The sequence below is a fragment of the Temnothorax nylanderi genome, unplaced genomic scaffold (assembly GCF_030848795.1).
Source record: "Temnothorax nylanderi isolate EJ_2023f unplaced genomic scaffold, tnyl_v1.0 TNYL_tig0052_pilon, whole genome shotgun sequence".
Taxonomy (NCBI): domain Eukaryota; kingdom Metazoa; phylum Arthropoda; class Insecta; order Hymenoptera; family Formicidae; genus Temnothorax; species Temnothorax nylanderi.
In genome coordinates this window covers 100,771-115,097 of record NW_027249114.1, presented here as the reverse complement: position 1 = coordinate 115,097, position 14,327 = coordinate 100,771, and the positions used below count along the sequence as shown (strand labels likewise).

At 30.5% G+C, this 14,327-nt stretch overlaps 1 protein-coding gene across 5 annotated transcripts; it reads left to right on the top strand.

Annotated features, from left to right (window-relative positions):
- Positions 1–5,409: 5,409 nt before the first annotated feature.
- LOC139772604 (organic cation transporter protein) lies at positions 5,410–13,321 on the top strand. Of its 5 annotated transcripts, XM_071706418.1 has the most exons (11): positions 5,410–5,566; positions 7,079–7,168; positions 9,735–10,063; positions 10,210–10,313; positions 10,398–10,552; positions 10,766–11,076; positions 11,222–11,336; positions 11,400–11,534; positions 11,878–12,059; positions 12,234–12,370; positions 12,773–13,321. In XM_071706418.1, the coding sequence occupies exons 2-11, from the start codon at positions 7,135–7,137 to the stop codon at positions 12,825–12,827; spliced, it is 1,557 nt and encodes a 518-aa protein (XP_071562519.1). In that variant the 5' UTR covers positions 5,410–5,566; positions 7,079–7,134; the 3' UTR covers positions 12,828–13,321. The 5 variants fall into 5 exon arrangements, with proteins under 5 accessions (XP_071562519.1, XP_071562517.1, XP_071562521.1 ...); XM_071706416.1 differs by having other exon boundaries at positions 11,222–11,534; XM_071706417.1 differs by having other exon boundaries at positions 5,417–5,545; positions 11,222–11,534.
- Positions 13,322–14,327: the final 1,006 nt, after the last annotated feature.

Below are 14,327 nucleotides of genomic sequence, written 5' to 3'. Positions count from 1 at the left end.
TTTGACGAATTTGACGGTGTGCCTATATAATAAGCCGGTATCAGACTACGCATTGGAGATTAAGATTAAAGATTGAAAATTAAAGATTGTTTAATTACACTAGCAACGCATTGAAGATTGAGATTAAAGATTGAAGATTAAAGATTGTTCAGAGCATTCTGAGCTATCAGCCTACGCATTGGAGATTAAGATTACGAATTAAAGATTAAATTTTGACCAATCAGAATGAAGTAGCCCAAGAGTGAAATTAGGGATTGAATTTTAGAGTTTAATCTATTTTTTAATTGTTTAATAGCAATCTCAGCCAATAGCCGTCTGACTTTTAGTCACGTGATAGTTGCGCGGTGTTTCGCGATGTTTTCGTTCTCTAGACTACTTGGTGAGTTACCTTAGATCTTTTAACAATATCTATAGTAACAATGAAATTATTTTTACAGGTATGGATCTTTTAGTCTAAGTATGTTTTCAATTTCGTTTCTGAAATCTCCAATCATGAGACTCACCACGGTGGAACGGAAAACTTTTTAATTTTTTAATATTACACCGCTGAAGATGGCTCAAACTTGAACCGAAACGTACGGATTGATTGATGTAAAACATAAGTAATAAATCGGTGATTCTGATATTACGAACAAAGAACCGCGTCTGACTATCACAGCCTTTTCCAATTTTATTATTAAATTTGTATTTTATATATTAATTAACTTGCAAGAAATCGCGCGCGTTTTATAGAACTTAATTATCTCTTAAAACATTTACCTACAAATGTTTCAAGAAAGAATAAAATTTTTTAAAACTTTATAGGCTTCAGCTTAAAAAAAATTAAACGTATTGAATGTATAATACTATATTAGACACAGTCGTGTTTATCGTTTAAAGATAAACTGTGCGGAATGAAGCGTTGAAATACATTCTTGCGCCGCTATACGTCGCAAATGTTGAGTTGCCGGAGATTTAACTCTAACTCAAATTTGTTATCAATTGCGATAACAAATTATTATCTGTTTTTACTTCAGTTGATGCAAAAACTTTAATATAAATTTTATATTTAAAATTTTAGTAAAAATGATTTATTATATCCCAAATATAATTATTCATACATATATTAAATTAATATTATAATATATATTGGATTTATAAGTAGAGAAATGATACAATTTTATGATATAGTTTTATTAATTTATTAATATAAATTGCAAAACCAACGCTAAAGATTCTCTTTTTCTGTCGATTTTTTCTCTACTTCAAAGTCTTATCATTTTCAATAGAGTTTGGTTAATGCTTTCTTTTCATTCCATTTCATTAATTAATTATTTTATTAACTCTGCTTTATTTTTTCGTTTAGATTTTTATCATTGTTGATTTCCTTTTTATTTTATGCTAAAGCGACATCACAATTTTTACACGTAGCGCGTGTTGAAAAACATCGCAAAGACATACTTTTTAAGACATTTTTAAGTCTTTACCAAAATACGTCTAAAAATTTTCTGAAAATTATAACGAATAATCTTTTTGGAGCACATACAGCTATTTACATTATCGACTGTAACATTTATTGATTGAAATATATAGCGTGTCCAATCTGGATGTAACGTAGCTCATAAAACTATTATTACTTGTTATTAGTTAAAATTTTTGACATTTTTTTATTATTTAATGTCACAACGGTACAATTAAAGCGACAGGAAATGCGTTAACAAGAAGAACATAAAACAGGAGATGAAATTATTTGATAAATTAATATGTCAATGATTTTATATTTACATGATTTTGTTAATAACAAAAATTGATCTCAATCTATTTTAATATCTTATAATCTGGTGTCATAATATTTTATTCATAGTCCTGTCCATAATGTGAATAAAAGGAAGAGATAATAATTTCTTTATGAAATTAAAATACTTAAAATGATATAGTTTATTTTACTTTATTCCTAATTACATCCTATATTATTTCGTCAATTTTCAAAAATTTTCATTTTTGCTGTTCAAAGTCCCTAAACTATCTCAAAATCGTTATACAAATGTTTTTCTGATAGTTTTATAAAAACAGCCTCGAAATTTTAGAATATATTTCTTAGATAACTTAACTCTCAAAACATCGTAATGTTTTCTGGATTAATGTTGTAAAATATTTATTACGATTGTACTAAAAAGATTTGCCAAAACATAAAATTTTAATAATATATCTAAAAAGATTAAAATTCTTCTATTAAAACTGTAAATTTTAAATCGCTTATATCAATATTTATTAAATTATGTTTTATACAATTGCACTTTTTCGTTGGCTGATATCACAGAGAGAAATATAATATAAAGCTTCAGTTATGCTACATATAGTTAGACGGTGAGGAGGTATCTAACGACGTTTAACCAGACACACGATTCGGGCATTATTATTATATAAACTCGTATCCTGGTTACACACGAGTGATTTAGAAACTTTGAGGTCATCAAGCATTTGTCGTGATGAAGGATAATTGAGATGGTAGTATAAAGATATATATCATATTCGGCAATTCTTATTAATTGGTAGGTTTCCTCATTCTTACATTTAATACAGGTTGTTACTAAAATATTTGGACAAACTTGAGACGCGACTTTTGAATTACGAGTAACATAATCACAGAGCAATAAAATTTAGGAAGACGTATGAAATCGATGATGCGCCTTAAATACCGTTATAAAAATTTTGACAATTCGTGTAACTTTGAGGCTTACAAAAATCAAATCGTACCATTAAAACGCTGTAAGAACAGCGGCCACATCGTTTCTTCGATTAACATGCGGTGGTCAACAAATTTGTGACAATTAAGCCACTTAATGCAGATGGCACACGTGGAAATGTCTATGCCTTGTACGCATTTGGCATTCGCATACTCGCAAATATTTTTTAAGAGACTAAGTTAATTGGGGTTAATGTGTGGAGAAGCAACTGTGCTTCAGCAGCTTTTGCACATTTGATAATCGGGTGTATGTAACATTCACGTATAATTCAGGATTAGGTAGTATGTCTTCCCAAGAAGTGTAAGGAATCTAATTAGTTACTTTTTATAATTAGTTGTATAATTTATTTAATTTTCTTTCACGAAGCAAGTAGTTTTCCTTGTTGAAAAATTTAGAACAATTAATATTTTTTATAAAAAAGTGTAAAAAATATTATTGATTTTTTCATTAATCTTAAATTGTTTTATGTAAGATAAGACATATATTAACTTATCAATATGTAAGTAAGAGCCTAAATAATCAAATTATCAAGTTGTGTCTCAAATAATCATCTACCCTTTATAAAAACTGTTTTCTACATTGTATTTTATATTCTGTAATTATAATTTTTGTTAAAATCTTAAATTTTTATAATCTTATATTCCCGTGTCTCTTGATACTTTTGGTATATTATACAATAGATATAACATAAATGAAAAAAAAAATGCATTTAATTTGCAATTTTTATTATTTACGTAATCAATAGCCAAATAATAACTGAAAATAAAATATTAAAAATATACGAATACATGCGTTATTAAACGTACACTTTGGTTCTAAAATATTCTTATCAAATATTTGTGCGCTTTTATTTGAAATATAGTATTCATGTATCTCCACATAATCTTTTTATCAGAAAAATCCAGTGTAATTTTCGGATGCGCTTTATTTCTGAAAAAAAATTGGTCTCATTCAAAAAGATCAATTAGTTTTCTCTAAAAAAAAGTTTCTCTTCCTTGATGTTAAAGATTATGTAAAATTAAATTAGGAATAAGCTTATATCACTTTTTTAGATGTTTAAAGTTCAATTAGCAGTAGAGTCTTTATTTTTAAGCACTTGAAACTTCGAAATCTTGATGGCATTTTCCCAAGAGAATTTCTCTCTCTGATTATAAAGGATATTTCAAAGAAGTAGAAGTTCGAAATTTTACAAGTTTATAATGCTAAACCGAATAAAAATTTTTAGTTAACAATCGTTATCAACAAGCCTTATAATATTTATTAAACCGTATAAAAACTCTTTAATCAGCATAAGTTTGTGAACCAATTCTCTTGTGGTAAACAGTGATTTCCTATTTTCTAAGTTATGAAAATAATTATTGATGATTTCGTAGAATTGTTTTGTCATTTAATTGTTTAAATTTCTTACAAAAGGCATTTTATGCGTCATTCTTTCATTCCAATGCATATTTAATATTTCCATATCGTTGTACACACAGGTATACAACCTGTATTTCTATTGGCACAACTATGCATAAAATGCATGTACGTGATTTCCTCGTTGAATGATTTAATGATTCGCCATTGATGCTTACAATTAGTTAGATTTATATCTTAAATTATCTGGTAAAATAGAATCTTGACTATCGTACGTCTGCTGCGACTCTGCTCATTAAATCCAGCATTTACGTAGTACAATAATACGATACTACGATCAAATAATTTTTTGTTTTTATATTGTGGTAAATGGAGTTGCAGTGTAAACGCGCACATTAAAATTATCGAAATGTAAAATTGTTCTTTACTTTGAAATAATATTTCGATTCACGAATCAATATTTTGAATCACTTTTGTCGAGACATTTTGTATAAAAGAATTAGTTCTTGATGCCTATTTCGGATATAATACAATCTTTTTAAACACGAGGGCACTATCATGGTTCGTATTAAAACAGCCAAACGTTCTTCAAAAAATGTAAATTGCAGTTCGGTTAAATTCTCATTGACAACAGAATATCATTCAGCGGCATGTCGAGCTTATCGAATTACGTTGCGAAACACTTTCTCGTATTTCAAATAATGCTAATTAATGTATTGTTTTATGCAACGCCAGTAGTTTGTGTATATAATGATTATTGAACAATTTATAGTGCTGTGTGTATTGCGTCTGAATAAGATTTAGGATTTAAAGTTTCCTACAATTTTTCCGTCAAATATCCATTGTACAATTCTAATGTCACAATTAGATGACCACAAAAATGACGTACTAAGAAAAATTTTTAAAAATCACTTTTTCATTGGAAATAACTTTTACAACATAAGCGTTAATTTTAACAAAAGTCCATATTAACCGTATTTTGTTTGTGCGTAAAATTTTCGCATTTTATATAAAATAGATGCTCATAACGAGTACATAATTCAAATTTTGAAGGAAAACATCGGCGCAAAATATTGAAAATGCAACTAAAACGAACAGATCCGGAATTAATATTCCACGATTAACTTTGTGACCGATCCGGGAAGATGCCATGGAGATGCACTTCTATCATCTCACGCGCGTAAAATTGCAGGTTGCAAATTCGATGCGTATTTTTTGCACTCCTATGTAACGGCGCCATGTCCCGACGTGACGTTTGGCGCCGGCATCCCTCCTCTTCGGTAGACAACACAAGCGGCTTGAAAGACTTTTCTTGACTTGCGTCTTCGAGTATACGATAGTCGTTACGCTTGAGCCGTCGGTTTCGCACGATTTGCAAGCGAGAATACGAACAAACTCATTTTCTAATAACGCTCTTATTAATGTGACATTACGCGAGTGCGCCAAGTCCAGCTTTCGATCTTGTAAGCCAACCGGATTTATGAGTAAGCATGGCACCATTCGAATTTATGCGCTGCGTCGTTCAATTAGTACATCTTATGTGCGTGACAAGTCGATATATCTTTACGGATCTTTTTTTTTTTAATTTTGTCGATATCCAATAGGTTTAGATAATTTAAAATTTCTTGGATACTAAGAAATTAATTGTTATCAATAATATATATCTCATGTCAGTTTAAATAATATAAAAAAATAGAAATTTATTTTACATTATATAATTTATTATTGGAATTCGGTTTTTCCATAACTCGCGTTAATTTTAATAAAAGGTTTTTTGATATATTTTAAAAATTCATTTTTTTTTCATGAAAATGTGTCTAGGGAAAGCATTTATTACAATTTTTTAATTATTTTGATATTATAATATATAATAGCCAGAAATTAAAAGTTCTATTAAAGTTCTGTTAAAGTCCACTTGAAATCAATAAAAGATTAATATTTATTTACGTTCTTAAAGTTTAATTCGCATTAAATCCTCCTTTTAAATCCTCATCTTGCTTGTCGTGGAGAAATGTCGTGAAAGAATGCATATTCCTTGCAAATTATAGTTTCATGTTTCTTGCAACCTTAATTATGTACTTAAAAAAATGCGAACTACAGAGATTGGGTGTGCAAGAAATCTGCTCAAAGTTGCAGATTTTTGTGACTACATATCGCCTGTGATTTCCGCACGTAAATCATAATTGGGCCTCAGCAGGCATGATAACAGTAATAACGCGGTAATAACAGCGAAGAAAAGTTGTATCTGCGAGAGGAGTCATTGGAACACCAACATTTTCTGTGCCCTTCATAACGGGGTTTGCTGCTTCCTTTCCATTTCTGTTTTTCTTTCTCTTCGTTCAAGTTCAACGTCCTATCATTCTGTACGACGTATAACTATACAAATATTGATCATCGCTTTTCAAGACCTATTTTCGCGAAAAATGCGCTACCTAATTATGTAAATCGTAACTGCTGTTTTATCTATGTTCTGTGCTGATATGTACTTAAGTCATAACTTATCTGATACCTGAGAAAAACTGAAAATTATCTTCGCGATTCGAATGAGATAAAAAGTAATGCTAATACAACAAGGTGTGTAATTACTCGTGTAAAGCATGTATACATATGCATGGTTTGAGGACTCTGTCATCAGTTCTGCGATTTCTATTCCGTTAGAAAAGTCGAAATGTTGGTACAATCACAACGAATAATAATAATTAATCTGCAAGTTATAACCATTATACATTGATACCACACACCGGTTACTATTGAGCGAGTCGAGGAATGTCCGTTATTGCGAAAAACAATTTCTTGTTGAACTGTAAGTAGGAGAGGTAGAAGAAGTAGGGGAGTAGGTGAAAGGAGAAAAGAGATTAGAAATAGAAAAATACGATCACACCACTATGTACGTGTATATAAAAATTATTCATCGTATTCATCTAAAAAATAATTGCTAACCGATGTCTTCAACTTATCACTCACGTATTTATATATTTTACTATCCAATGTTACAGATATCTGAATACAAAAAAAAATAAAAGTTTAGCAGAACGTGGAAGCAGACAGTGATATGAAGAAGACGAAAACAAACGCTTCCGAATATGGTACGTTTCTTGATAACAAATTAAATTAAAGCGATCATCAATATTATAAAACCCGATCCCATAGAAATAAGTATTAAATTCATGCACCTGCTTATTATATTAAATCGAATTGAATACTTTGAGAAGAAAGAAAAGGAATAGAAAACAGAATCAAATTTTTTTAGTTAATTTCATAGATTATAGATTTCAACAGCACCTTAAGTTAAATTTTAAAAATGCTTTTTGTTTAGATGTTTTTATTTCTCACATTTTATTAGCTTTCTTTTTGTATTTATTTAATATTTTATATATAATTCTTTCGTGGAATTTTGAAAAAATAAATTTTGTCATTATACACGAATCATAGCGTACTCGAAATCAGTTTTAAAATCGTATCAAATTTAAAAAAAGGAAGTATCTTTTAAACATTTGTTTATGTTTAAAAGCAATGCATGTTAGAATAATGTAATGTTTAAAACATGGTTTAAACATTTGTTTCAAACATAAAGGTATTTTTATAGTAACTTCGATGTAAATACGGTAAAATTCGAAAGCTACGATAAACGATAGTTTATCAGTATATCACCTTCCTGTTTTCGTAAGGCAAAAAGTCGACTCCAAATTTTGTTAAAAATTTCTCAAATTAAAATTTGAACGATTTATTTCGGCGCGTACATATATAATAACGTTAGGATAAATCTGTATCGCATGACTGAGACATGGCAGCTTGAAAGGCAAGACTGACCTTTCGAGTCGCCGAAGAAGGATGTCGATGTAAGTTGGAGCGCCCAAGATCGAAGGTTATCTTCTTGGTGTCTCGAGGTTAGCATTCATTTTATGGTTTACATGCACTCTTTAAAGCGTTTTTTCTTTCTGTAAACTGGTTTCGTCGTCATTTTACGCCGTAATACATATTTCGGTTCTACTGTCAGTGATTGTCAGCAACATCAGCAAAGTATCAATTGTTGTGAGAGGCGTTTCGCATGATTACTCTCATACATAGCAATATAGAAGGCAATATACGTAACATTTAATTACAGAAGTGAAAAATAGTCATTAATCTCTTTATGATTTCTTTCGTTATCGGTTTTAATTTCTTTACTTTTTAACAACGTACTTAAAAACTGATTTCGGATAAATTTTTGCCGCCCTTTCCGTATATATAATATTTAAAAAAATACCTTTATAATATCAAGAAAATTTACCTGTGTCGAGTATCGAGAAAATCATTTAATGCTTACTCTCAGATCTCATTACTCGGAAATATGCATAAAAAGGAAAGAGAGAGTACTTAACTGTTTAACTTATAAATATTTATGAATCATTTGTCATGAACAAGCAAGGTTAAACTTTTTATTACGCAGCTGCTGCGCCAGACAATTGTAATTACGGATTGATGATTTAATTTTGATTCTCTAGTACTGAACGAGGAAAATCACACATTGTTTTTCTCATCTATGAACTAATGGACTTGTCTTTTTAATTCCTATTAGATTTTCTATGTAAACGGGCGATTGTTTTCATACTACACATTACACATGCTTGTTACCATTTTCTGGAAATCATTATATGTGTTGACAGTCATAAATTACCTGTTGTGCAAATAAAATATGGCAAAGAGATATGTTCCTGATGTAAATGCACTTCCAATGCAGATGTATTTCAGTGTAAATTGCTTAATCAACCTAATCAATCTGATAGATTCGTAATGATAAATTCGTTTAAACTCTTACAAATTCCATTGCTCTTATTAAATAAAAATATCTGTATTAGAAACAGATTTTCTTTTAACGAAGTGAATGATATTTCATTCTTCGAATCGAAATGATGATTTTATACGATTTTAGACAAGATAAATTTTTACAGCAGAATGTAAATATGTGTTTGTATAAATATTGCAATATTACTACATTAGATACAATTATTAAGAAGGTTACAATTTTATGTTAATTTTACGCTAGTACAAAAATTTCTTAATGTGGAAGTCTTTGTAATTGTATATAATCTTATATATGTGTTGACTTTTATAATGCGTATGCGCATCTCTTTTTTATACGAAGCTCGACAAATAATCTTGTATTACATTACCAAATGACGTAGCTGATAGCGCCCAATTATACAAAACTGATTGAGAAGTTGTAAATCAACTTAACCATTGCATAATGCAATAAATTTGTAATTAAAATCAAGTGTAAATAATTTGCGTAATTACAACGTATACCTACAATGCGCAAAAAATTTTTCAAAAGCGATAAAGATCATGCAGATAAAGATTCCATGCAATAAAAAATTTGCATCGTATATTTTATCACAATAATAAAAAGAATGTAGCACGTCTTACGATTACTAATTGTATTAAGCTGCATCATTATTTATTGTCATTTGGTTTATATCGCCGTATGTGAGAAACAAGAATAATTTATGTGTAATTTATTTCTACACGTGAAAATAACAAACCCTTCTGCAAAAACTCGCAATCGAGATCGGCGTCGTAACCTAGGATAGAACCAGTAAAAACTTAAAACCTTCAATTAATAGAATTTAATGTGAGTTTACAAATAAAAAAAAGTGTCTCCTTAAATTGCAGCACACGTGAATACCAAGCAAGTTCCTAACGGTAAGGACGATCATGTCGATTCTAACGCAAGTGTGGACGCCGTGCAGGCCGCGATCGGCAATCTCGGCAGGTGGCAAATCATCATCTGCCTGGCGATGTCTTTGGTCAAATTTCCGGTAGCGTGGCATCAATTAGCGATCGTTTTTATGGCGCCTCATCAAGATTACAACTGCACAGAACCTGCTACTACAGAGGAATATTCCAAGGACCAATGCACAGCCAATGTTAACGGCACACTGATAAAATGCACGGAATGGGAATACGATAGGACATTATTTCCCGAGACCATTATATCACAAGTAAGTATATGAGTTCGAAAATCATTGTTTTAGAATATAAACAAACGTATTCGTCAATTTGTAAGATGTAGTCGAGCGACGAAATTCCCTTTTGTTTACCGGTTTGAAAATTCATTTAGAAAAGTAAAAAACTGTTACCGTTTCAGTGGAATCTGGTCTGTGATCGAACGCATTATGCGAATATTCAACAGTCCATTCTTATGTTTGGAATACTTCTCGGCAACATAATCTTTGGCAGTTTAGCAGACAGGCAAGTAATACCCGTATTATTGAATATATGATTTCAAATCGTAAAACAGTTACAAGGAAATGAAAAATATACGAATATTCACAGATATGGCAGGAAAACGCCGCTGATAGTTTCTATTGTTCTTCAACTTTTGTCAGGTATTGGATGCGCCGTGGTACCTTGGTTTTACGCATTATTACTATTGAAGTTGTTAAGTGCCTTAGCCACTGGAGGCACGATGGTTACTAGTTACGTTATCTGTAAGTGGTTTTTTATTTAGAAGAGTATTAAGATTATAAAAAAAAAACAGACCTTGGCAACTTTTAACGGTGGAAAAAATCGTTATGAAAATCTCGTTGTTATTTGTATAAAAATCAGTATTTACAATGTCAATTTAAATGTTATATTCAAAACAAATTTTTTTGCTAACAAGATAAGTCAATATAATGAGCATTTTTAAAAATATTTTTCAGGTATGGAAATAGTAGGTACAAAATGGCGTGCCGCCATCACCGTTTTATATCAAGTTCCATACAGTTTAGGCCATATGTCGCTGGCAGGACTCGCATTCTGGTTTCGACATTGGCAACAACTACAGATTGCCATCACACTTCCATCCATTATTCTTTTAAGTTATTGGTGGATAATACCTGAATCACCTAGATGGTTACTAGCTATGGGAAAGCAGAGAGAAGCATGCGAGATATTGCGAAAGGGGGCCAATGTTAATAAAGTGGAAAATATAGACATTCCCGAAATAGTCAGGAAACATTGCTTGCACCAGGTAAGAGTTACAATTCTATTTATTGAAACATTTCGACAAAATAGATCCAAACGTACGGAATATAATCAAGAAGAACAGGAAAAATTTTCCAAGAAATTAATTCCCTTTTATTCCCTTAACTGTAACATTCGCTTTTATATTTTAGAATCTTAAGAAATCTACTCTAGATTACAAGGCTTCGTTTTTCGACTTGCTTCGCACGCCGAACATGCGAGTGAAGTCACTCTCTATTTTCTTTAATTGGATGGTTTGCGGAATGGGTTTGTTTGGCATATCACAGTACATTGGCCAAGTCGGTGGCGATATTTTCATTAATTTCGCAGTATCCGGTGCCATACAGGTTCCTGGGAATTTCGTCGCTTGGTGGGCAATGAATGCATTGGGTCGACGGATTACCCTGATTTGCAGCAATTCTATAAGCGGTGTGGCCTGTCTATTCTTAATCTTCGTCTCAAATGGTAAGAAATCATACATAAATTTATTGTTATTTTCTTGTAACTTTTTGAATTTTCTTGTAACGTTTTTGATCAGTGGAACGAGTTCTGCACAAAAATTATTGTTACTATATCTACTACACGTTATTTTACCTTTATTTTGTAAGTGTGTTAAAGTATTTTCCGTTCTGGTAAAATCTCTCTATTTATTGGTTGACGATCTAAATTTAAATGGATCGACCAATGGACTGATGACGAAAAAAGTTCCATCCTATTGTTAAGTGGCAAAGAAAATTTACGATAAACGAGATATCTACATATAAAGTAATAAATCGTCTAAGATACATCGGTAATTCATTTTCCATAGATATGGCATGGCTAAGACTGCTCTTGGCATGCATCGGTCTTGTCGGCATGTCGGTGTCATTTACAACAGTCTACCTTTTCTCCGGAGAACTGTTTCCTACAGTCGTGAGAAACATCGGAATCGGCGCGAGTAGCATGTGTGCTAGAGTAGGCTCTATCTTAGCACCCTTTGTAGTGTCTTTGGTAAGTTTAATTATAGAGTCGATTTGTAAATATAGATGTTAACAAATAACATCTCGTTTCCCATTTACATGGAGATTTGAATTAAATTGTTGTCGTAATTTTATATACTAAACACATAACGAAAGTCACCAGCTACTAAGTTTTCTAGATTACCAATTGTAGATATTATTTTAGAATTACTACGAAACGTGGCTATCACCCACTATATTCGGAATTTTGCCATTGATTGGGTCCTCATTATGCCTATTATTACCGGAAACTGCCGGATGTACATTACCGGAAACGCTTCAAGACGGCGAAGAATTCGGGAAGTAAGTATAACAAATTTTTGGCATACATAAATTGCATAAAAATGTCCTTTTGTAAAGAAAACACTTTTACATTAAGTATTATCGGTTTCTATACATGAGCATATATATATATATATATGCATATGTATATTGCATGTAGATGAATATTGATATTTTTATGCCCTATCAATTTCCGCGTAAAAAATTTCGTCGTTTCGTAAATAATATAAATGGAACAATGACACGTGGCAAAATTGATGATATTTAGGACGCTCTTTGTATTTTTTATGTGCAAATTATTTAAAAAAATAATTTAATATATGCTCGTATATAGAATACAAATATCGTTAAAGATTACCGTTTATATTCAAATATGTGATTTGAGTATAGTCTAAATTAAAGTTGTTGTTTTTTTATATGCAGGAAGCGTAAGTTGAAAGAAAAACGTGGAGATTTCGAAGCAGAAGCGACAATCTAAAGAAAAACTACCATCACATATTTCAGAAAAAGTGCGAACGCATATACACGCGCGCAAACGCGTGTTGTTCAAGCGCTAGGATAAAGCAAACATATATTTAGAAATTCTATTTATTATATTACGAAAGTAGTTACTTTCGTAATATTAGAAAAATTCGCTTTATGATTATTCATCTTGTCACGCGCGTTTCTAACTCATATTTTTCATAATATTATAATTTAAAGCTGATATTTTATAGAAAATATAACAAAAAATATTTTTAGAAAAGTATATGATAGTATTACTGCGTTCTTCAAGAAGTTCTGAAGAAAAACGTAAGATTTAGCAGCAAGTATTAATTATATATTTTTACTGCCAAACGAATAAGTATATACGTGATTAATGATTATCATGTAAGACCTTTTACTGAATGTTTATGTATATAAATAGAAATTTGTTTTTGTAAGAAAAGCATTTTTATTTATTAAATACTTAATAAAACTCAAAAGCGACAATATTATGTTTTCCTTAATTCTTCAAACATTATAATTGTATCTCTTTCGCGATTATCGTTATTGTGCAAAATATCTGATATCAATACTACCGATCACTTCTACTTCTTCACATGTAACATATTATACATATAAATGCTTGAAAAATTGATATCTTATTATTATATTCGTGGCAAATACTATGTGAGATTTATTTTCCGGACTTTGCCGCAGATCGTTCTTAGAAATGGTTACGTTTGTTGTTCTATGATTGAACAACACCTTACGCGATAAAATCCTTCCATTCAACTTGCGCAATTAAATAAATCGTGAATAATTTACGATTATCATGTAGCTATTTGTAATCTTTTGGTCTAGGAACTAAAGGTAACCTTCAGACAACGCGGACGCAGTTACAATCATAATTATCGGCGATGCAGAATAAAAGAGTCGTTCAAACTTTACAAACATAATAAAATTACGTGAGCAACACAATATAATTTTAATTTGTTTAAATTAATTTACAATTTAATCATTAAAAGAATATATAAAGTTATTGCTCCAATATTAATAATTTAATTTTAATATCTGATTGTTACCGGAAATCATTTTGCTCTAATAATTCTGGATTTTCAGCGTTTCCTTAAAACTTTGAATGTATCATTATTATTCCTACAACGCTAGTTATAAAGAATAATCCTCTTACTATATTAAAATAAATTATAATAAATGAAACAGGACCAATATAAATCTAATAATGAATTAGAAAAGATGCCATTTTCGGTCGGACTGGACCTTGGTAGCCTAATAATAATATTTCTGTGTTGTGTATTTTTTCTAGCTCAGTAAACTGCGCGTCGATTACTTATCGATCTTAAAACACAGCGATTATCAATTTTAAGTATATTATGGATTTATTGTTCTAACAAAAAGCTGTAAAACCGACAAATAATCGGCGTGCAGTTTACTGAGTTGAAAAAAGTATACAAAATTTACACAAAAATATTAATATTAGTATCAGTATTAGTAT